The 25,997-nt window shown below is 38.1% G+C and overlaps 1 protein-coding gene across 7 annotated transcripts in view; it reads left to right on the plus strand.

Annotated features, from left to right (window-relative positions):
• si:ch73-63e15.2 (protein strawberry notch homolog 2) overlaps positions 1–25,997 on the plus strand; it is a 66,037-nt gene that overhangs the window by 13,529 nt on the left and 26,511 nt on the right. For 6 of the 7 annotated variants that reach the window (XM_040128213.1, XM_040128216.1, XM_040128218.1 and 3 more), the window contains exons 2-4: positions 2,391–2,614; positions 3,301–3,389; positions 11,069–11,192. In XM_040128213.1, the coding sequence (XP_039984147.1) occupies positions 2,510–2,614; positions 3,301–3,389; positions 11,069–11,192 (318 nt within the window). In that variant the 5' untranslated portion in view covers positions 2,391–2,509. Of the gene's footprint in view, positions 1–2,390; positions 2,615–3,300; positions 3,390–11,068; positions 11,193–21,647; positions 22,079–25,997 lie in introns of those variants that run through there. The other variant, XM_040128219.1, reaches the window with a different exon arrangement.

Here is a 25,997-nt window from a genome sequence, read left to right on the forward strand (position 1 = left end):
TATCTTTCTGTTATTTTTTTTGTTTGTTTTTTTCAGCCTAATGATTGCCTCCTTCACTTGCATCAACAAATCTTTGGATTGCATATTGAGAGTTCACATGAACAGCTAACAAATGCAAATTCAACACTTGGAATCAACTCCAGACCTTTTATGTGATTAATTTGTCATGTAAAAACTAGGGAACAGGCCACACTTTGCCATTACATTGATTGTCAATAAGTTTTCCAATTACTTTTGAGCCCCTGAAAATGAGGGACTATCTACAAAAGTAGCTGTAATTCCTAAACTGTTAATGTGATATTTTTTTCTAAGCCCTTGAATTAAAGCTGAAAATCAACACTTCAGTCACATCTTGATGGCTTTGTTTCAGATCCACTGTGGTGGTATATAGAAGCAAAATTACAAAAATGGTGTCACTGTCCAAATACTTGTATACCTACCTGTAAATTGGACTGGAAAGACATATAAGAGCAGTTGATGCATCCAAGTCTGCAATATCCTTACGGTTTTGCAACACCAAAGGGGCCTCAGAAGGCTCTCTATGCACACTCCCTGACTACTACGAGCTGCTTTGCCTTCATCTGGACCTCAGACGGTGGAAGCTGGCCATTCATATTCAGAAAATATCTAATATCCGTTTGCATAAGACCTCCTTCTTAGGACGTTTGCCAGTTGGTTCTTTGCGTTGGGCTTCCCCACATTTGCTTCACCTTATCCTGATAGTCTCTCACTGGGCAGCTTCAGGGTAAAATGGCCTCCCTCTGTGTGTATTGGCTATGTGAGTGTTGGATATGTTGGGTCAGGTCTCTCTCTCTCTCACTCTCTCACTCACTCGCACACTCGCACACACTCAGACACACAAAGGCCCTCTTATTTAGACCCTCATGAACCCTATTAGGATTTATTACCTCAGCTTTGTCCCCAGTGAACACGTCTGGCCTATGTTCCATATTGGGGGCAAACTGGTGGAAGGAATGAAGGAAGGGAGAGGGGAAGGAAGGTAACAGTTTGATTAGTTTGGGGCAAGGGAGTGTTACTGACATAACACAGATGTGCATTGTGGAGCGCTGAAAGATTGGATTGATTCAGCTGTCACACTAGTGAGATTTGTGGAATGATTGTTAAGCTTTCAATCCTGAAGTAACAGAATTCAGTTATGGTTTTTCGATATTTTTTTGATATCATGCAGATCTGTTGTCTGAGCGCACATACTGGGATATTGAGTTAAAGCTGCCAGCTTTTGACTCAGGGTTATTTGGTCTCCGTGTGAAACCATATCGGAACAAAGAAGGCCATTGTGGTCAGTTTCCCAATTATAGGAGAGCATGTCTAATTTACTCAGATAGATTTAAATGAGGAAATCTGATGTAAATGTAAACGAAAGGATAACCCCACTATAAAAATCAAAATTGGTCAACACTAGTTCAACTTACAAATACGCCCCTTCTTTCATATATATCATTTTAATTTTTCCTAATTTATGCATGTGTATGTGAAGAAGAGAGACTAGAGCTTGTTAGCATTGTAGGAAGACTCCTGCCTGTGTGCAGACAGTCTGGTCTAGCCAGTCAAACTTGTCATTATAGGGGCACTGCTTGAGTTGTAAAACACACATACACACATAGCTGTTTGTGACAGAAAGGGCCTTTTGAGTGCATACTATGCTAACTGCCTGATTTTGCTTTATGGTTAGAAACTGTTTAGTATTGTGATACTTAAGTGTATCAACATTTAGTCTAGGTTTTCAACATATCTGAATCTCATATGTTTCACACTGTTGTGGACTGCCTGCGGTGATAATAATTGGTTCTCTGATGAATGGGGAAACTTAAGTGATGTGAGATGACATCCAGCTAATGCGGGCTGTCAATCAGTAAGAATATAAGCTCACGATCTGCATTATGAATAAGATATGCATTCAGTTTGTGTGGTGACAAAGGCAGCTAGAATCAGTCTTGAAGTGGAAGACCAATTATTTGTCTAATTTGCCTCATAAAAGTTATTTATTACTGTGAAACATTTTTTCTGATTTTAATATATTTATTCCAATTTTCATTTTGAAGATACCTTTGTCTTCTTGTGAAATTAACTTGTGTATGTATATTTGTATTCTATGGCAGACATGTTACACTTTTTGAGACCTCTGCAATGCTTTTGTTTGTCCTGTGTTTACTGTTTGTTAAATTTTAAGTTATATAAAGTATTTTAATATTAAGCCTATAATAATCTATGTACATAAAATGTACTTGTATCTTTTTTCCATGTAGGCCAGTGTCACAGCTCTTTCACTGTTTTATTTATTCTGTCATAATAAGATAATGCTGGTGGACGGTTGTTCTTATGTCTGTCCCTTTTCCCTACATCCCCTCCATCTCCACTGTATTCCTCAGGTCATGGAGAGCATTTGCCCTTGTTAGAAGAACTACCTAGGAAACAGCCAGCACTTGGGTGGCGGTCAGAGGGTGCATAGCCTAAGTCAGCTGGTGGTCATGTGTGAAGCTGTGGTCTGATGCCCATCCTCCCCTCAGCGTTGGCCATGGACGGGGAGAACTACCTGCATCCAGAGGGCCCTCAGCTGGACAGCAGTTTGTACTCTGTGGCCTCTAACATGGAGGTATATTATTGCCTTCAATTGCATCGATGTTCATATTCAGTTAACTTACATGGATTGTTTTGTTTTTATTTTTTCCTGTAGAGTCAAGTCCAACTGTAATATGGATACAAATGCATTCAAATCAAATATTTTGATGACTCCCTTTTATGAGCTAATTTGGTGAAATAAAGGTGAAATAAAGTCCTTAAAGTAAATTGGGGTGGATAGTGTACTGGTTCAGTGTTTTGAGGTTTACTGTAGCTTTACATGCTACATACATGATATGTGTAGCATTTTGTTGAAAATGTTAGTAGAGTATTTTCATTTAATTAGTAGAGGATCGTTTTAGCAATCCCAAAAGAATGTGCTTAAAGTGATTTTTAATTATGTAACAACTACAGAACACAATACATTCTTAATTTGGAGAATATCCTATTTATAGTTTTTCACTATAGTGCATGGCAAAATGCTCTGGTTTGATGGTGGTGATGGTATTCTCTTCTGAACATAACAAATGTAGTTTGATACAAGTTTTATTTTTGCTGTTAATTCTGTCAGAAGATACACCACTGGAGTGACGAACATATAGAGCCTGAGTTGTTTGTGTATTCACGTTATCAGGGAGCTCTGTTGCACTTAAAATGTTCATTGTTATATTTCTATGCCCTTTACAAAGTTTGACAGATTTAAATGTTTTTGTATTTTAGAGTTCAATATATGTGTCCTCTGGATCCTGGGGATCCTTTCCTCAGCAGGCTGAATACAGCATACACTGCCCTATGCAATCTGGAAACCAGTAAGTGTATACAAACTCACACGTTACAATACCTTGAATTACCATTACGTGAGAATGATAGTATATCAGCTGAAAACATCATAAGTAAAGACACAGTATCTTTGAGGTAACTTTATGCGCTATATACTAGTACATAAATGGTGGTTGAGAAACTTAAAGAAAGTGTTCCATAACAAATACCATGTTCAGTACTTGCAACAGGATACGCATTTTAGATTGAGGGTTGTAAACCGTTGGAACTGAGCGATGACTACCCACAGGGGTTTTCATGCATGAGCTAACAAAATGTCCCAAATGTAGTTATTGTGATCATGGTGTTTGTGTCGTGGGTGTCTTATGAAAGTTCTACTAATGGTTTATATATTTGACTAATGCATTATTGTCTGAGGCAGCCACATCCACATGACAAACAAATATACTTCCTCTTTAGTATATAGGCCTTCTTAATAGGATACACAACTCCCAAAATAAAATGTATTCAAATCATTAAAAGGAATACATACTGTTATAGTCACTCACTTAATATTACACTGGAAAAATACCATAAATTCACAATTGTGTATCTGGCAACAGAGAGTATAATATCATAGGACTAAAAGAAGATATAAAGACTAAAAAAAAGAATAAAGTTTCTAGTTATACTGAATATAAATATATAATTGTGTGGGTTAGTGTTTAAACTGGAATGTGAGTTATGCTGCTTCACTCCTAAGTAAATCTGACGATGTGTTTGTGTCCAATGATTGATTTGATGCTTTACGATTAAAAAATGTAGGTGCACCAGCCCACATTAACATAAAAGTCTTATCTGATGATTGAAATATCTGGAATTTAAAACTGTCTCAAGGGTGCCCAAAATGTTCCAGACATGATCCCACTATTGCATTGCTGACACCTGGAGTGACCGAATACAATCAGACCAATATATCACTTCTTAACCTGACACTAAAACACCCGCTCATGTCATTGGGGATGGTCTCCTTTGTCTGACCTCCATTTCCTGTCGTGGCCTGGTTTCAGCTTTATTAGGGGAGTTTATCTCAACATCTTACAACTCAGCTCTGTTTTTATGACCTCACTGCTCAATGAGAGGTGTTTGTCTCTTTCTTCCCACTTAAGTTGTTTGTGTGTTGTGCAACACCTCGTCTGCATTGTGCTTGCAAAGTAAGCAGCATGTCAACCACACAGAAGCAGCTGCAATCCTTGTCATGGTCCATACTGCATCCTTTGAGCTACAGTATCGCTGTGCACTTGTTTTGTCTCAGCCCAATACCCAATACAGTGTAGCTGAAAAATGCAGCAGGTGTTCAGCACGTTTTCCTACATGGCTTCAGTGTAGCAGGGCTTGGATGCTGGTCTGACCTTTGCTCGGATTTAGTGAACAGGGATTTCTATTACGGAGGAGAATTTAATTTAATTTTTATTGACATATAAGTGTCATATCAAGGACTTCAAGACTAGTCAAAGAGAGAAAGAAAGAGACAGCACAAGTATGCAAGTAAAAGAGAAATATTAAAACTACTGTCATGTAATCCCGGTGCGTAGCAGCATCTGTGAATGGGGAAGTTTAGGTATGATCTGTAATAGCAGTCTATTATGAATGGTTCATTTGTAGTGTATCTCCTGTAGGGCTGTGCAGTTACTACATAATATCATCTTTAGTATAATAATTTTGATGCTATGATGACACAGATCTGTGAACCATGTATCACAGTTGTGATACAGGTTTTATTTTCTTACATCAGCAAGCGGTACCATGATATATGGATTAAATCTGAGATTTGTGTGGGTTTGATATCTACGTACAATGTCTCTTCTTTTATTCCATAGTGAAAGATTTTATTTTAAAGAAAAACCATGTACTTAGAGGTAAAACTTCTAAAATGAATTAAATGTATTCATCCCCAAATGTGTCATGCTAAACATAACTCAGGAAGAGTTTCTTCAAGCAGTGGTGTTTTGTATTGTTATTGCTGTGTGTTCAGTTCAAGTTCAAGCATCAGATGACATGAGAGTGCAGTCTGTGGTTTTCACGTTCACTCAAAGTGGAATTTTCTGACATGAAGCTAGTTTTACAAGACCCTTATCTCACTCCTCATTTTACAATGTGCAAATAAGACCAAAACCATGATGTGTCTGTGGTTTAGAACACGATTTGTGTGAATGAATATCATCTACTTCTTAATCACTGTGTTTTAAGACCCTCATCCAGAAAGAACAAGGTCCTGTGGTTTGAAAAGGTGTTAATTAAGTGTTATTTATCATCAGTAAATGTCCCAGAGTGACCTAGCACGCATGTTTTGAGTTCTTTTTCAAAAAGAGCCAGGACTTTGATCTTGTTTTTTTTTTTTTTTTGTTGTTTTTTGCTGCAGCACTTCTCCACTCTGAATTAGACCAAGTAAATAGGACAGAGGTCTTTAAAGGTCCAGTCGTTGCACCTCTACAAGTCATCTATCTACATCTTTACCTCTTTTATTCACTCAGTTTAGTACTTCTGATATCCAGTCAGGCCCTTTTTCACACTACCTAACCTATTCTGAAAGGTGTTTTGAATTGCATGTAACAAGGCAGTTTCTTAACCTTGGAGCTGGGAACTCACGTGGGTACACTTGATATTCACCTGAGGTTGTGGGAGACTTCCAAGATGGATATATTTCTATTTCTATATGTTTTAAACAAAAAGACTCTGGACTTAAAATTCAAGGCAACTGGCTAGAAAAACTTGAGATTTCCCATTGTCCAGTGTCCATATGATTGTGTAAACCCCTTCAACAAGGAATGGCTAAAATAGCTTTATATTAGACTACAGTAAAATCAAAAATAATAGTAATGTGTCTGACAGAATGGCTCTACATTTTTGCATATGCCTGGGTTGCACTGAGGTTATTTCCTCACCTGCACCCATTAGGTATCCCGGTGACTCGCTGTGCGTCCCACTGGGAGGAGTACACACAGCAGACAGTATGCTGTTGCCAGTCAAACAGCGCACTGCAATCTTAGTGTCAAGGATAACTGCGTCTTGCGTTTGTCGCTGCCTGCCTGCTCAGAGCAGGTCGACAGCTCAGTGCACCTGTGCTTTCACCTATGTAACATAATTATATTTTCAGGTTATCTGTCCGTCTGTCCCATTGTTGTGAACGTGATATCTGGGGAATACCTTGAAGGAATTTCCTCAAATTTGGCACAAATGTTCAATTGAACTCAAAGATGATCTGATTTAGATTTTCATGCTCAAAGGTCAAGGTCACTGTGGCCTTACATCTGTCCAATTCTCGCAAATGCGATGTATCAGGAACGCCTGACTTATCTGATACTTGACTGGTTGGCCGAAGTATACAATCGCGAGGCAGTAATTGTAGTTTTTTTCATCAATTTAACGGGCGCACAAGGCGTTGGTGTATAGACTTTTAAAAGTACATCAGGAGCGATTAAAAAAATATTTTTTCCTCCTCTTTCGTGCCCTTCCAGCTGGAGGCACCCTAGTCGACCGCCTAGGTGGCTAATGCCGAAAGCCTGCCCAAGGTTTACCTGCTGTAAAATGAGAATTAAGCAGACTACTGCTGCTTTCCACATTGTCAGTATTTATTTTTGCATGTAAGGCAGTCGAATCTAACTGAATTGAACTTTAAAAATAATTCAAATCATATTTCAAAAGCAGTTGGCTACAACATGTGAAATACTAAACCACATTTTTAATTGTAATTTTTTATTTTATTTCTGGCACTATGGTGATATTTAACTGCAGATTGTGATGGCAAGCTACGCAGTATTATGCATGGAAAAAATTGAGCCCGTGGGATCTTCAACATGTTCAGAGTAATGAAATGGGAAACATCTTCTTGTAAATATAGTTTAGCAGGTGTATTCATATTTGCAATTCTGCAAGTCCCAGACAATATGCTTCCTCTGGGGAAAACTGTACAGGATTCCAAAACTGTCAGTGCGTCATGGTGGGGAGAGCCGTATTTAAAGAGAAGGAGTCGTGAATGTGATTGGCCTCTAACATGCTAAAATACTGTATATGATAATGTATTTTCTCTGTTCCCACCCCGTATTTGTTTGACTATGACAGATATACTGGTATCAGCATCGACTGAACTGAATCAACAACTGAAGTCCTACAGCCCATAGCCAGCACTAGATGCTTGGTATCTTCCCTAGTGATGCACTGCCAGTCCCATACTGCAGCCATGTACACCTCGTGCTGGTTTTGCTCTGGATGTTGACATCTTCAGGAATTTAGGCTCATATATACTGATTTTAAATACATGTGCTATGTCACTATCTACTACTTACAGATCTCAGGGTACCTGTTGGCTGACGAAAAAAAAGAATTACACTTTAACGCAGTAAAACCTCACCAGTGATGATTATATTATTGGTCTAAAATACACTGGGTTTTCCAGTTGTGCTTGTGTGGTTTTTTTTTTTTTTTTTTTTTTTTTGGGGGGGGGGGTTTGTTTGTTTGTTTTACCAAACAATTTCAAGGGGGAAAATAAGGCCCACTGTTTTCAGTCTTTCAGCAATAGCAGTAACAGTTTGTGTTGGTGTATGGTTAGGTTTGTCCCACACTGCTGAGTCTGGGTGTTTGTTTACAGCAGAAAAATAAGATTCAAACCACTGATCTGCATACTTTTGTTTTTGCATATTTCTGGTTGTCTGTGACATAGTCTTAAGTTATTAATCTTGAAAGCTCAGATTGTGTGTCGTAATTAAGGTTAGCATGCCTCTGTGAAATACGACCACACTACAGACCACATTTCAGAGAGTTTCTGTAGAAACATCAGAGCTTCTTTCTTTTACCATATTCTTTTTGATGCAATGAGACAGTGAGTTTAGTGTAGAATAGCTCAGGGTGAGCTTTTTGATATCCCTTCTCCAAAGTTTACTTTGACCTGCTGTCTGCCATCTCTGTGTTATTCAGTGTTTATACTGCCCGCAGCCAGAGTGGAGTGTTTCCTGGTGCTATGAGTCAAAGTTCACTTATTGCACACTGCTGATATCATGAGAGTTAAATTTCGTGGTTGTGCTGGCTGTAAGGAAGCGTTCTTCCAAGGAATCTTAGAAGTTGTTTATTGTCTGGTGTCACAGTTGCCTGAGCAACCTGAAACCATATTGTAAACTCTGATAAAAATCCTTGTCTCTGAATAAAAGTAGCAACATACTGTTGATAACCATTCTGAAGGAATTTGTTTTCTCACAGTGAATCTTAAGAAACCTTTGTCTTTTAATGAGCAGTGTTGAGTTCAGTTTAAATTACACAAATTTTGGCACTGTCCTGCTGTTTACTTGAATACAAGGACAAATTGGGTATTACATACTAGTCTACATACTGTACTTCTATTACCTAAAAATGCTATGGGGGTCAGTGGTTGAAACGTTTTCACTTCTAGTTCACTCCTTTCTAAACAGTAAGAAATCAATAGCATTTTAAAAACATTAAAACTCAAACCTGAACTGAAACTTCCCCCTAATACACAAATTCTGTTAAAGCAGTTGTTGGTAAAAATTCATTTTTGATAAAGCAATAATCAGCCTGATCAGGCTGAGATGCAAAAAAAAACATGCTGTGTGTTGCATGAGGGGGGGCCTGATTCTTACTTTTTCTTAAAAGACAAAAGCAGGAAAATAATGGTCTTTCTATTTCTGTCTCCACAAATACATAAAAGAAGTGAATTTGTATGGAATCATGTCTTCCTTTTTTTATTTTTTATTTTTACAGTCATTTGAAGGGAATCTTACCAAGTAAATCTGCCCTGTTCAAAGTCTTACAATTATGCATTATCCCTGCTAATATAAGGTTGCGAATTTGTTTTCCAATTATTCCAAGTTCTGCTGCAGTATAGGTGTTAGTGTGTTTAAAGTTTGTTGCCTATTTGCTAGTTAGGTGTGTTTCGAAGAGCAGCGCTCCTGGTGAACTGCAACATTAAACTTTATGATTGAACCACATTACAATGTTTGAAATCTACAATAGTTCTGACACTTTAAAAGATTGTGCAGCAATAACAAGGATCATTGAAGATCTGCACACAACTACAGACTGCATAGTATGGGAAGGCTACATGTACACAAACAGTAAGTCAATCAGCTCCTCTGGCCAAGAGCCCCTAACCAGTTTTGTGTTGTTGGAAAGCAGCTGATTCCAGCCTGCCAATACTTCTGCTGTAATAATATCACTGTCATATCACTGTTGACTAAAGGGCCAGGAGGGGATTTCCAGTATGGATGAATGTTACCATTCACTGTGCTATGATCTGTCTGGGAACTAAAACGATTCTTTACCAGTATGTTCTCATGACCCCTGTAGTTTATATTTTCATCTTTAACTATTATAATAGTTAACTTGATATATTGTCATATTTAACCTTTTTATGTGCATGATTGCGGAAAACAGAACCATACCAACCAAAAGTTGCCACCATTAGCTTGTGATTTATTTTTTTTTTTTTTTAAAAACAAATATTTGTGCATCAGTGATCACTTTTAGACGGAAAACCAAAATAAAAAAACTGCTGTTTGTCTTGTAGCCCAGTGATATTTGTGGTTATTTAAAAGATGTCTTTAAATTCTTTAAAACAGACAGTCACTAACAATTTAACATTTGAACATGGAAATCGTAAAATATTGAATTTTGATGCATGTTTTTGTTGTTTTTGTGGTTCAAAAAATTTTTCTACAGGAACCATTTTTTTCATAGACTAGCTTCTATACACTGGCCTAGGGCTGCCATTTCATCCTCTTGCTGTGTTTTGAACTTAAATCAATCAGTCTCTCCAATCTCTGGCCCATGGATCAGGACACAGAGCCAAATCCTGTGAATAGCTTTGGCCAAGCTCATTCCCTCTGAGCCTGAGCCCTGGCACATGATTGGATGAGAGGAGCATGGGACAGTATGGTTACAGTTCCACCTTGATAAGGTTGTTTCACTTTCATTTTGAGAGTGTATTAACCATAGTCAGAATAGTGGGTTCTTACATTACTTGTTCTCATGAAGAAACTGAAAAAGTCTCTGTTGGGGATATGATGGTTTGTAGACCTGTCTCTCATACTGGGCTAAAGGAGAATGGTTGGTATTAACAAAAGGTGGACGCTGGATCTTCACAGCAGGTCAGAGGAGTTCTTATTCTCTTTGACATCTCTCTCTCTCTCTCTCTCTCTCTCTCTCTCTCTCTCTCTCTCTCTCTCTCTCTCTCTCTGCCTTTTTTTAAATTTATTTATTTTTTTAAATAAAAACCTTTACCTCCTGTGCTATGTCAGACCTATGTATATGTGTCTCTGTTAACCTTCTTTTATCTTTGACAGTTGAAATTGCTTCTTTTTGGTTTTTAATACCTCAATACCAATAAGTGTTTTCTTCTGTTAACTTTGTGTTATTTGTTGGAATTGCTAAAAACAGGATGTAATGTTGTTAAGCCACCATATTTCTGGTATAACACCAGATCATCATCTAGTACTGTTCTGACTGTGACATTTGACTACTTGATCACATTAGATACTTTCCAGTGCCCCTTTAATTTCTCTCTTGGAGCTGCTTATTGCATAGTGGAAGGCTGTGATTGTGCTTTGCAGTTGTAATGTGTAAATTTTATCAGGATGAAGAAAACAGCATGTGTCAGTCTTACTCGGTATATATGTATGAGTAGCAATAAAATACACAGTACCTCTTCTTACCCCTCCAGGCAATACCACTACAGCAGCAGCACTACCACCACCACTCCGGATGTGCACATGGACATGTCCTCGGGATTCCCTGATGTGAACTTTGCCAGCCTCAACCTCCCTAGAAATGGAGATTTCCCACAGGTTAGTTTTATATATCTGGTTTATATGTTGGCATATTTTTATTTGCGTTAAAGTAACACACACACACACACACATTTTAATGCTTGCAAGAGGCAGTATGAAAACGCTCATACCTATTCTAACACAATGTACCATGCCTCACACCCACTTCTTTCATCTTGTCCTCTGTGTGTATTCAGCTCAGCTTAATTTACCATTCAACAGCCTAATTAAAGCCTAGTGTTGTCTAGACAACTGCAGCAGTACCTGCCCCATTCCTGTCAAGACATGTCATTTATAAGTCACTGTAATTTAACATTCTTCTACACTTCCACACTCCATCTTCAGAAATCTGTGTAATTTTCATGCTTGGAATGAGTCCACAATGTGAGATATGTTTCCGTAACCTTTTGAAGATATAAGAATATTCTTGAGAAGGGTTTTTAAGCTTTTGTGAATAATTTGATGTCTGTAAGATTATCCCTTCCCTGGGGATACAGCTATAATAATAATACAACATTTGTTTTAGGAGGGGAAATGCTTAGACATGGACATTGAAATAAAGGCTCAGCCTTTTACTCACTCACATATTTACCTCACCATTTTGGATGGTTACTATCCGTCATTTGCATTTTCTGTTTCTGTGCACTTTTGTATTCATCCAGCCAATTCCTTATATTTAGCATTGTATGAATAGGAGCCATCTGTAATGACACAGACCAGTGAGTTTCTAATCTAAAGCCTATTTGGACTGAGCTGATGAGTGGCATTATGGAACCGCAGTAAAACACAATATGCTATAATGATGAGTTTTAAAGAAGAGTAGTCATGGGTTACCAAGCGGACTGGCAGTATCCCCCTCATGATTAGCTTGTCTGACAGTAGAAAAGGCATAGTAGTCTGGGTTTTTCTTGGTACAACATAAGGACAAAACAGTAAATAATAACGGAAGGGTTGAGATGTGACAGCAATGGCAAGGGAAAGCGCATTTCTTACCTTGATTATGCGTTTTTACAGCTTTTCTCTGAATAATACAAATTTTTCTTATTATATCACTTTAAACTGCTGTTGACCCGGATTTTATGTCCCCACAAATGTGCAAAGTTTATTCCATGTTCAAAGAGCAGGGATGAGTTTAAACCAAACAACACTAATAGTAGTTCCAAAAAAAAGTGTTGACTGTTAGGTTTGTTGATTACCCAAAGTAACCTAGACATTGTTTATGGAAAGAAAAGTTGTTGTTTTTTTTTTTTTTCAAAATTTTCTTTATTGAGCCAAAGAAAAATATACATAGCAATTTATTGTAATTTCAATGCTCATTTTAATTCATATGAAATAATTATAAAGTTATTTCCATGTGCATTCAAAGAAATAAAAAAAAAAAGAAATACATAATTAAATGAAATAAAAATTGACAAAAATAAATGTGTATATACTAAATAAAAAAAAACAAATAAATCTAAATATTATAATAGGAACACTATTATCCTCCCAACCCGTGCCTGTTTCCTTCTTCCGTAGCCTTCTTTCACTCATTTACTTATTAGATCAAATGAAACGGTGTATTAATGTAGGTTACAACTCAGGAGCTTCTGTGTGCAAGGTGTGATATGAGGGGTTGCCAAATCGTATTATAGTGTGGGAGTCTGCCCTTTAAGACATATCTTATGCTTTCCAAATATAATGTACAGGTTAGATCATGTAGCCACATTTTCAAGATAGGAACTGTTGTTTCTTTCCATGACATACTGTAAATAGTAGTTTGGGGGTTTTTTTTGTTTTCTGCTGTGATGAGGCAGAAAGAGAGGAATTGTTGTTGGGCTACAGTGAGTCTTCTTGTGCTTTAGATACAATTAATAAAGGTTCTGGTTCTAGTATTAATGTATAGAGTATATAGATCTTTGACGCTATGGATTCCTGACTCACTCCATGTGCAGAAGGTTTTATCTAATTTTGATGGGGTGAAACTGGGTTTTTGTGTGATGTCTAAAGCGAGAGATATGTTTAAAACCAAAATGGGATTATATTTGTTTCCATATACGTGTTAAGTTATGTATGATAGGATTATAGGTGTAGATTGATTTATCAGTTGGAGTGGGAGCTAGGACCCATGGAATTGGAATGGAAATCTTCCTGTTCTATTTTTAACCAGTTAGGTGGAGAGATTGAGGTATCTAGCCAAAAAGCAAAGGACTTAAGGGCAGAGGCCCAGTAATAAAGAATGAAATTTGGAAGAGCTAATATTCCTTTAGATTTGGATTTGTAGAGATGTTTTCTACTTATCCTATGGGTTTTTGTAATTCCATAGGAAAAGTATTATTATTTAGTCCTATCTCCTTAAAGAATTAATGAATTTTAGCTGTTAATTTATCTACTAAGAGTTGGAAGTTAGGCTGTAAAAGGGAGGAGTGGTGTTTCAGTGAGTTTTTCCAATGAGTTTTGATGCATTTGGCTGAATCTGAGCACACATAACGCCCCTGTATACCTCTGCATTCATCATGTTGCTTCCTTCAGCAGTAAAATCATCTTTAAATGCCAGTGTGCCAGTTCAGTTGGCAACTGTACATGCGTGAGCCATAAAAGAACCACTGCCATGTTTGACAGATGAGGTGGTGGCTTTGGACCATAACCTGTTCCTGTTTTTTCCACAATTTCCTCTTTCCATAATGTTGACAGAGGTTGATTTTTGTTTTGTTTTGTATCTTTTTGTGTTTTTTTGTGAACAGCAGCTGGGCCTTTCTGCTTTTTAAGGTTTGCCAGGGGTTTGCATCTTGCAGTGAATCTTCTGAGGTTATGGTCATGAAGTCAAGTCTCTTGATCATTGGCGAGGATACATGTACGCCTACATCCTGTACAGCATTCATGACTTGCTGTTCAGTATTAGAGGGGTTCTTCTCCACCATTATTTTCTGGTCGTCCACAAGACTTGGGAGCAGCTGTGGCTCAGGAGGTAGAGCGGGTTGTCCACTAACCAGAAGTTCAAATCCCTGGCTCCTCCAGTTCACATATTTCCCCTAAGTGTCCTTGGGCAAGATACTGAACCCCAAATTGCCTCCGATGTATTTTGTGTGTTTGTGTGTGTGTGTGTGTGTGTGTGTGTGTGTGTGTGTGTGTGTGTGTGTGTGTGTGTGTGTGTGTGTAAAGTGCTTTGAGTGGTCAATAAGACCAGAAAAGAAAAATATTAATCCATTTACTCGTGCCACACCATCTACCTCCAGAGTTGTGTGCCATTTTTTTTTTTTTTTTTTACACACCTTTTTTTTTGAGTGAGTGTACTTAGATTTTTTTTTTTTTGTTTTTTTTTTTGTTTGTTTTTTTTTTTTTGTTTGAGCCTCATTATTATCTTTTTCACTTGCATGGTCACCTTTTACTCCTCGTATTGGCAGAAAACTCCACCTCAGTTTAAATGGCGACTCAATTGCTCAATCATCTCTGAGCCGTATGTGAGCTCTATTGTGCATGAACTACATTGAAACAACACACAGTTGCCCAAGAAACATTTAGTAGCCAAGTGTCCCCTGACTTTTGAATCTCTAAAATTTGGGCACCTTGTGTTTAATGGGCTATGTCTCCTAAAGAGTTCTTTCTATATTGATGTGAACCTACTCAAATTAAACCTGAGACTTGGCACTTTAATGTAGAAAAAATGTGTAGATGTCCAAATACCTCTGGTCTTGACTTTATATATAATATGTATATGCAATATAAAATATATATATATGTGTCTGTGTGTTTGAATTTGAAAATTTGCTTGAGTTATTCCTTGGATCGTTATAGTAGAGGATCTGTTGAGATACACTTTTTCAAGTGTTCTTGTAGAAACATCATATCTGAGTTTAATGGTTTCAAATGAACTTTGCCTCTTTTGATGGGATTTTTAATACCTCTAGTATTCCAACTCGTGCATGTCCTTACAGTTACACATTATTATTACTGGCACAGAAACACCTGCAAGAACAGTGAAGTTAGTCCTTTGCAAGTTTTTGATGTTGAAGCTGTATCAGAGTTATTTGCATATGCAGTGGTCTTGCACACTCAAGTCTCTGTTAACATATACTGTAGTTAGGAGTCAGCAACAGTTTGAAGGGGAGTACAAGTAGACACAAAAATTACATGGAAGAGTTTCACTTCATGTTTGTGTCCAGGTGTGTGGATACGTGTTATAGTTCTGTGGAAAAAAAGAAGATGGTTAAAGTTCTATGAAAATGATTGTGTCAGTATATTATGCCGAGGGAGGATTTCAGCAACAAAGACTACACATGATGGCTTTCATATACAAGAAAGTGATATCATCACGTGTGTGGTAGCACTGGCATGGATTTTGTGATTCATGTGGGGTTTCCCTAGTTTTCCATCTCCCCGTGTTAGCCCATCTGGCTATGGCTGTCTTCTTTACAGGTAATTACAAGGGTTCAAGATTATGTGATAGATGTTGGATCTAATCATCTGTGTACATATTTAGAGAGGTATGACACGACAGTTGTCTTTTATATGTTGTTTAGTTTAAATTGCCTCCTTCATGATCGGTGCATTCATGAGCAGCAAGTTTGGTTTTCTGGCACTAGAGACATGGAATGTTATGGTGCCTGCGCGACAGTGAGAGAGACGTTTTGTGCTTGTGTTGTGCTTTCTCAGCTGTTCTTTCTGGTTTTGACACTCCCTGCCATGTGAGGCATGCAGAGAAAATGTAAGTCACAGGGTCATAATGACTATTCCACCACCTCACACGCAGCCCTCTTTTTCAGTTGCCATTTTTTTCCACTTCCATCACTATCACATGGCGACCCTGCCCGTTTTTTCATCAGTATGTCAACAATCAGAAAGCAGGATTTCTTGTTTTCTTTGTGCTGTTGAACCATGACAATACAGAACACATTTAGGCAAGTGGGACTTTTGATGTATGTTTTTTGTGATTGATTGTTAGGTGACTGCCATGTTTACCTCAAACCAGCTCCCTGTTTCAGTTAGAGCTGTAGAGTCATTGTGGTTTGCATGGCTTTCCGCAGTGGTAGTTTGTTTATATAGTTCAGCAGAGCTCTGTTGGAATATCCTGATATTGTAAGGAAACACACTGTTGCAGCATATGGACAGGATGTCAATCTCTAGATTGCTGGTAACTTGAAAATAAGAGCCAAATGTTTGTTTGTATTAGATTTAATAGACCTCAATTGGAGACTCCATATCACTGATATTATCAGTCAATTACAATATATCAATAGCTAACAACTGAAATAGAATACATGACCACTGTACAATGAGGTGGATGAAATTGACGTCTCGCATCTTTATTAACATTTATCCGATCTGGACCATAGAACTGGGCTTCAGTGCGACCAGAAAATGCCCCCATTACATCATAATAGAAATTTCCACCTAAACTTTTTTTCCTTATGAGGCATCAGATCTGTCATAATGTAGTAAATTAAGTTACAAGTCATTTATGCATGTTATAAATAATTCATTCATTTTCACTAATTTAAATGACATAAATAAAATACAAACATCAAGATAAATTTATTTTTTATTTTCTAGAAATTTATAATTCAGAGATTAAATAGAGCTAGACAATTGCTTTATGAAATTACTTACACCATTCAGCCACAACATTAAAACTGGTAAGTGGTTTTAATGTTGCGGCTGATTGGTCTACAGCTTACAGTAACTGATCATTTGACATGTCAGAACCAAATTGCATAGTCCTTTCCAGGATACTTCCCCAAAAATCACAGTTCCCTAAAATCCTTTCTTGGGAGTTACTGAGAAACTAAGGACCCTATAAAATGAAGCATTATCAAAACACTCATAAAACAACAATCAACAATGGAAACTTTGGCAAAAAAGTAAGAAATTAAGAAGAAAGAAACTAAGGCTTCATCATATTTACTCATCTTTATTAGGTCTGTACAAGAATTAATGGCAGGTTGTGGCTTCCATTATCTTGCTGAACCATGCACAAACCACCACAGGTAATTTTAAGAAGAATTGTAAATGTTACCACTACCATCAAAAAACACTAGTACTGAGCTTTAAAAGTAGCTGAATCTTTAAACTCATTCACTGTGGTTTTAGGAAGAATTGCACACTATGCCACGGACAACCGTGCACACCTGCCCAAGCTTAGGTTGGTTCATTTGTGGCTCTTAAGTACATGAAGCTTTATGCAGTGTGTCAAAATGAAAACAAGACTTACTGGAATACAAAAAAAACAGATATCATTCACTAACCACTCTGGCTAACCTCAAAGAGTGAACAGCAACTCTGCAAGAACACACATTAACACACGTAATGTATATTCTTTGTACACACACGCTTAGGCATATTCACAGTCTTAGTCTCTTGCTACATACTCACTCTTTCTCTGTCTGGTTCGTCTCACTATTACACATTAATGCTCTTCTGTGCACAGTGCACATCTAGGAAGAGTTCATTTGCATCAGGTCTGCTTTAACAGCACTTTTTAGTCTTGCTTTTATTAGTTTTAGAATTGCTTTATTTGCAAAATACATCATACCCAAAAACTTTTGTCAATACTATATCCCTAACACACTGTACATGCTTTTAAAGTGGAAGAAAATCCCTGAGCACCCATTTGGTCATGAAAAGCATGCATCTTTGCATGGAAAGACCTTATTTAGTCTCAAACTGGGTTGGAAGATGCAAAGGTCCACTGATTCCAGTAATGCATGCATTTACTTTTGAACCTTTGCAAGTCGACAGACCCTATACCTGATCAATCATTACACCCTTATTTTGTGCAGATGAGCAAAGTTCAAACTCAAAAAACCCTAAAATTCTCTTCAGAATCCCAGGGCCTCCAAAAATACTAAATACATCATGCTGAAATACAGGGAAATCTTTTTTTAAAAATATGCACAATACATTTAGAAATGTCCACTTGATATAATTTGACAAAATGTTTGTTTTTACTTTAAAGCTATTTGAAGGAAAATCTAAGGAGATAAACTGAAAGGTGCTCAGCCTCAGGGTTTTATTTTATTGACATAGAAGATTGTCTTGTTTTTCTTGACTTATTTCTTGCTGCAACCAATTCATGATATAAATCGGTCGGTATTTCACGGTTACTTCCTTATAAGACACTCAATTGAATGAACTAGTTTAAAAGAGGAAGTTAAAGGTTAATTTGAAGGGTTCTTAATGGGTGCTCTGTTGTCCTTAGGGGTGTGTGCTCAACCTGATCTAATCAAGTTTTAGTTTAGCTTTGGATGGTTAAACCTCTATCTATCCTGTATTTTATAAGAACTGAATATTCGTTAAAAAAGCAAAAAAACAAAACATACTTTATAATTCCTAAAAGTTTAGACCTACTGCACTTTTAATTACATTGGCAGTTACACATTTTCTCAGTGTCCATGTCCTGTATAGTATTAAAAACAATTTCATGCAACAGTTTATCTAAGATGACAAAGCATTTCCTGCATTATATATATATTATATATATATATTATATAGATAGATAGATGTGCAGCTCTGGAAAAAATTAAGAGACCACTGCAAAATTATCAATTCCTCTGATTTTACTATTTATACATATGTGTTTGAGTAAAATGAACATTTTTCTTTATTCTATAAACTACGGACAACATTTCTCCCAAATTCCAAATAAAAATACTGTCCTTTAGAGCATTTATTTGCAGAAAATGACAAATTGTCAAAATAACAAAAAAAGATGCAGTGTTTTCAGTCCTCAAATAATGCAAAGAAAACAAGTTCATATTATAGGCCTGGAGATCGGGCTGGAGATGACAGGGTCTCGATCTGGTGGTCCTTCATCCACACCTTGATTGATCTAACTGCGTGGCATGGAGCATTGGCCTGCTGGAAAAACCAATCCTCAGAAATGGGGAAAATTTTGAGAGCAGAAGGAAGCAAGTTTTCTTCCAGGATAACCTTGCACGTGGCTTGATTCATGCGTCCTTCGCAAAGACGCATCAGCCCGATTCCAGCCTTGCTGAAGCACCCCCACATCATCACCGATCCTCCACCAAATTTCACAGTGGGTCCGAGACCCTGTGGCTTTAGGCCTCTCCAGGTCTCCGTCTAACCATTAGATGACCAGGTGTTGGACAAAGCTGAAAATTGGACTCATCACAGAAGATGAACTTACTCCAGTCCTCTATGGTCTAATCCTTATGGTCTTTTGCAAACCTCAGCCTGGCTCTTCTTTTCTTGTCATTTTTTTCTAGCTTTACACGACTCGAGCCCTGCCCATAGGAGCCTGTTTCGAACCGTTCTCGCCATGCACCTCACCCTAGCTGCCATTTGCCATTCTTTTTGTAGGTCACTTGATGTCATCCTATGGTTGCTGAGTTACATTCGAATGAGTTGATGGTCATCCCATTCAGTGGAGAGTCGTTTTCGCCCTTTGCCGGTCTGTAACTTTGTTGTCCCTAATGCCTGCTGCTTGACCTTGTTCTTATGAACCGTAGTCTTAGACATTTTAAGGATGGAAGCAACCTGACGCTCACTATATCCCTCTGCCAGTAAAGCCAGAATTGAACCCTTCTTTTCCTCATTCAAAACTTTTCTTTTGGCATGGTCAGTAGTTATTTTTTGATTCCAATTACATTTGAGGTACTACTAGCACTGTTTTTGCCATCCAGCTGGTCCTATTGCAAGAGGATAGTGATGACCACAGCAGAGGTTTTTATACTTTTCCTCGTTAAATAAGATTTGGTTGATCACTTAATCAGTACCTCATTAAGTAGAGTGAGGTGTGCTTGTGTTGGAATTCAACAGACACTGGAATGGAATGGCTGTCATACATGTAGAGATGCTGATTTCAGAAAAAATTGCTGTGGTCTCTTAATTTTTTCCAGAGCTATAGATATAGATATACATAGACATAGACATAGATATAGATATATAGATAGATAGTTATAGGTAGATAGATAGATATTTTATATATTTATATATATATATATATATATATATATTATAATTGGAACAAGAAGTCAATGAGAATTGGAATCAAAATCCGAAATGAGCCACATTACACAACAGGAGTACATATGTGCATATGACAAAGACACTGCATGTTGGAGCGTTTACACATTAATCGTGTTGGTCTGTTGTCAGTGAAGTCATGATATGAAAGGATAGAGCCTTCCTTGTCTAGGCTGTGATGCAATAAGGTATGTCTGTTTGCGTGTTTAAGTATTCTAAAGAGGCTCATCAATGATTAATCACTCCCCTATGACCCTCTACGTCCCACTATCTCACACACACACACACACACACACACACACACATTATTCAGAGGATTCCCACTCAAATGATGACAACATGGACAGGCGCCACTCTGTCTCTAACAGTCTGACTCCCCTTCAGTCGAGCAGAGATGGACAGTATAGTACCTCACCATGCTGGCTTGATATCATTATTCCTGGAAGCTGGGTGTGCAAATGGACTCCTCTGTCTGTTGCATCCATGGGGGAAATAAATCACATTATTTATAGTTTTCAAATAACACAAATTTCCTAATTTATGTCTGGCTCTTGAGCAGTTACCATTCCCTTTCTATCAGAAAAACTGATGTTACAACATTGTCTTTGATCACCATCTTGGATTTGTTGAAATAACCCATTTGCCATCGGATTCCCAGAATATTGTTTTTTAAACAGTCGTGTCCCTAGTTCCAGTAAATGGGAATGTCCATTTATCATGAGGTATTTGTGTATAATTTTGCACTGATAGAAGTCCTGGCTAACGCCTGAAAGACCCTTTGAATAGGCACATTTTCTACTTGCAATTGACCTGTTAATACATGTCTGACCACTTCAGCTGTCCCTCGTTATTTTGAGCTTTCTGTAATGTTTTCAGTATATCCTCTACTGGTGGGCCTTGTGAAAACTATAAATTTGCTTGTTAAATCATTTTCAGTGCAAATTAACACAACAGAACTGACTCAACAGGAGATTGTTTTGACAGGATGACTGACAACTCAAGTCTACTGGGATCTGTATTTGCATTCTCACAAGTGAATCACCTCCAATTAGTTAGACAACTTCTTTGCTTTCCTACTGTCAGCTTTTACACCTCTAAGCTGTATATCATTATATTAATCAGTAATCATGACTAGAACAGCGGTCTTGAAATTGAGCATGTGCAGACAATTAAAAAAGACCAGAGTATGAAATAAGACAGGCAGCCAGGCAAGGAGTCAGTCTCTAAATATAATAATCATTAAATAGTGGCCCAAGCCCATTAAACATAGCAGTAAGCAGTGGGGTGTGAGAAGCAGCCAGGTCCAGAGCGAAATACTGTTTACACTACAATGCGGTTGAATTACACCATGTACAGTAAAATGGGCCCGACTGCCAGTAACTCCAGTCACTTACCAACAAAAGCATCATTTCCTGAAAGCTCCTCCCCTCCTCCCTCCCTCCTCTCCCCACCTCTCCCCTCCCTTCCCCTCTTCTGCTCTCTCACTCACTCTCCAACCACCTTTTTGAGCATTGAGGAACTAGTCCTCAATCACTATGACTAAGCCCTCTATGCAAATGCCTGACTGTCCTACTGAAGCAGGAAGCATGTTTTAGACTTGCCTGTGTCTCTGTTTGTGAGACCAACAGAGTTTGTATGTGTGAGCTCATCGCCCAGAGCGTACCTGAGGTAGGGGCAGATGTGTGTGTTGAACCAGAGAGGAACTGTGAAAGGGCTAGTGAGAGTCCACTGTTGGGTTGAAGTGCACCAGCTGTAGGGTGAATACCAATACTTTGACCAACACATGGCAGAGGCTGTCGCATTCAGGGATTCAAGGTGAAGCAGGAGTGTAAGTGTGTGTGTATTTTACCCCCCTCCCCCCAAATACTGCAGCATTTGGACCCATGTCTCTCATGCATCTCTGGACTAAATTGTATTCACAGCTGGGACGACCACTTCCCAAGGTACTGGTACTGTTTGCTTCTTTTTGCCATATATTACGCTGAATCAAGTCTGTTGTTTTAAAGCTTGTTGTTATTTTGTTGAAAACTATTTTTATTTGTGACATCATGGCCAGTAAATGAAAAGTATTAAATGAGGAATTGTGACTAACAGAAAGCTGCGTGCACGAAGAATTTTTATTGTCCTTATCGAGGAGCTTTAGACTAGTAAGCACTTAATTACCCACTTATGGTTGTGCTTTTAATTTTAACTTCGTTGAATGAATTTCGAAAATACGTCCTGCAGGCATGGGATTTTTCTTAACTCAGTATTTTCTGTCTGGAGCTTGGCCTACATTGGAATTGATATTGTAAAATTACTTATGCAGAGTATGGAAAAATTAGTGGCAGGTGACAGACCTAACCTGTGTGAAAATTTATTTTTAAAAAAGTTCTCAAATTAGTTTTTCATTAGTGACTACAAGATCTGGTGTCCTTGTTTAATATCTGGTTATGACACTAATCCACCTCATGTCAACTGAAAAATGTCAAAAAAGGTAATGCAGGCTATGGATTTGGACTCGCTGCTAAAAGTAGGCCTGTTTGCCAGGTGGACTGAATTTCTGTGCTGGCAAGCCATTATGCCAGTCAGTCACCTGGTGCACCATTGAGACTCTTATTCCCATCCAGGAACTAGGAGAAATGATTGTCTGCCTCACTCCTTGCTATCTTCCAGTAAATGCTAGAACCTGATATCTTGTTAGGCTAAATAGCACTCTTGTCTGTTTTCTGGGTGGCTAATAAATATGCCTATCGTTGTATTGGATTGTGAATAGAGCTGCATTGCTTTTTTAAATTCATTGGACTATACAGTGTTGGTGGAACTAAAGCTCATCATCGGTCTAATGACTTTATTAGTGCGAGGAATGCGGAGCCCATTTCCACAGAATTTCTGATTAAGCTGATTGGCTAATCTTACCATGTCAACATTTTTTTTTTTTTTCTTAATCATTAGGCTGTAAAAGTTACTCACTACCTATGAAATCAATGACTGGACATTAAATTAGGCTACAAATGATCCTGTAGCCTGGGCCCATTTGCTTCTGTAAGTCACGCTGCCGGTTGACTGGGGTGTCTCTCTTCACAACAACTGTAGTTAGTATCCAAGCATCAATATCACTGTCATTGTTTGCCTAGCATCTTATGTCACGAAATATGCTCTGCACCCTTGAAGAATAGGTTCACTTTTTTCACGTCTGTCATAAAGAAATAGGCAGTGCTCATATGAACACATAGAGAGGTTCCCTTCCAAAGGCATTTCCAGTGTAAAAGCTGGAGGACAAAATTCACAGTCCTCGTTCCATGCAACATTTATCTGAAGCTTATCTGAGGCTTCAAAAGTCAGACTTAGACAAATTGAGAGTTTCTTCCAAAGCTAAAGTCTTTTTAGTGCAAAATACTTAATTATGGTTTAAAGAGAGACTTGAACAATTGTGAACCTATTATCTAAGGCCAAGGGTGCAGCAGGGCTCCGTCTCGGTGGGCACATGTTGTCAGTTTCCTGGTATTACATTAAACCTCATGCATGACCTAGTCGTGCAGCTTACGGGAAGTGAACAAACAATGATGGTGAGGATGAGTGAGAGCATGGGGGGGGGTGATTAGTGGAGAATGGAGGGGCAAGAAGATAGAGGATGGGGGCAGGTTTCCTATGATGCCAAGACAAAGGAGTATTGCATTTAATGTATCACATGTCATTGCCAACTTTATTTGCAACCGTGGAGTAACTCATGCAGGTTGAAAAGACAACATGACAGGGTGATATTCTAGTTAATTATTGTTGGCCTTAAAAAACAATTCATGATACTAAAATGCAGGATATGCAATGCAGTAAATCTGTCCGGTCTGACAGTAGACAGAAAGCAGGACAGCCGTTGCAGTAGGATGAAGATGTCAGGTGTTACAGATCATCTGGTTTTACTCTTAAAAAATGATTTCAGTTCTTATGCATCAGTGGTTGCTTGGTCACATAGGTTAACTTGGTCACAATTGAGATGCTGCTTTTTTTTTCCGCCAAGTTAAAAAAAAGCTGTAATGTTGTATTGTCTCTCTAACAGTCATCTGTAATAGAAGGCAGTCATGGTACTCAATAAATTTGTGACAGCCCTCTCGGTGGGATTTTACACTATTCTGCTTGACTAGCATGAAGAAAATTATTTTGGCCCACTGTGTCCCTTAACAGATTGAACTGATGTTGAGGCTCATTCCCATTCTCCCCACAAAGTGTGGAATATATTCAGTAAATAATGTCTGTCAATATTTTTAGAGGGTTCTTTCAACTTGAGATGGTTCACAGGATAATCAGGATAAATAAACAACACGCAGCTATCATTAGATGAACGTGTGGTCAGCTTGTCATAATTGCCAAATTTCTGGTGTCCCGGCCACTGTGCCCATGGTCGTAACAGAGTAAATTCCCACGACAGTTACCAGCTGATTCTTGGCTAAGATCCAAATCAGCAATTTACTGGCAACGAGCCCACCATTCTGATTCAAAGCATGATGACCACAGGTGTGTGAAAAGTGTGGGTGTGTGTCATGCAGACAACAAAATAAAGCCAGGTTATTTCAGATAACACAAAAAACCTGTGAATATACACTTAGGAGGTTTCATTTCATACAACTTACAAACCTCCCTGTCATCAAGTATTGGTCTCCCACATAGAGCAAGTAAAGATAAGATATTGTAAAACTTTGCCTAATGTCAGACACAGAACTTTCACTTTGAATTTTAGTTTAGGCCCTACTTAATGAGTGTCTGTTTTTGTCCTCTAAAGATAATATAATCTATTGTAATGTTCTTCAACATTATAATCAGTTGACACAGTCACATTCTTTCAATCAAAATTTAATAAAATTTTTGCACGTGACTGTCCCAAATGACAGCATTTACCCCATTGCAAGTGTTTTGTGCTGTGTTGAAATACGTGCATAACTGAGACGTCATCTTGCGTCAACACTCACGTCACATTTACTTTTCTCAACACTGTGGACGCAGGCTCACACATGTAGTTAGTTTCTCTCACACAAACACAACTACACATGCACAGTTACTATTACTGTGAATTGTTTTTCATATGCTTTGTGTTTCTTATGTTTTCTAAATTTTACATATCCATTTCAGAAGCCCATTGTGTTTTTTTACAGGCATATTTATTCTTTTCTTTCCTTTTTCAAGATGCAGTTTTAAACTATTGAGACATGCCTCTGTGAATGCCAACTCATCCTCAAGGCACCTATTTGTGGGTGACTTCCTCTTGTCACCACCCCAAATACAAAGGAGATGAATTTTCCCTGTTTTGTTTTTTGTTTTTGTTTTTGTTTTTTTGTTTGTTTGTTTTTTGGCTCTTTCTTCTCTGCCTTTCAGATTTTCTCAACTTGTGTTTCTTTACACATTTAACTCTGCTTGTCCTTCTTTGCTGGAGAAAGAATTTGAATTTGCCAGTTAGGTTTATTTTCTGGCAGTACCCTGTACATCGAAGAGCCTTAGTTTAAAGTAGTCAGCTCAGTGTAAGTGTAAGCCTCGGGCTCTTCTACACACACAACTAAAAAAGCAGTTCTTTGAACCAGCTCTGTCATTTGGCTGCTTGCTGGGACACTTTACATGGCATCTTTTTTATTTCCCAGAACATCTGAAAACACTGGAAAATTCCAGGAGGCTTGTAAGCAGCAAGCTGTCCCTGGCTTGTTTTACTCAGACTTGGCACTACATGAAGGCTTGCCTGTCAGGAGGTTGTTGGACTGGGTATACCGCTTTGATTGGCCTGGGCTGGGATCGGCTAGACTAGGCTGTCTGTTGGGTAGAAAAAGATGACGCATAATTTTCTTTTGACCCCACAGCTATAAAAATGTAAATAGAATTGAAATTTATCATTTTTCTTTG

This window comes from Xiphias gladius, chromosome 6 (genome assembly GCF_016859285.1).
Source record: "Xiphias gladius isolate SHS-SW01 ecotype Sanya breed wild chromosome 6, ASM1685928v1, whole genome shotgun sequence".
NCBI classification, from domain to species: Eukaryota; Metazoa; Chordata; class Actinopteri; order Istiophoriformes; family Xiphiidae; genus Xiphias; species Xiphias gladius.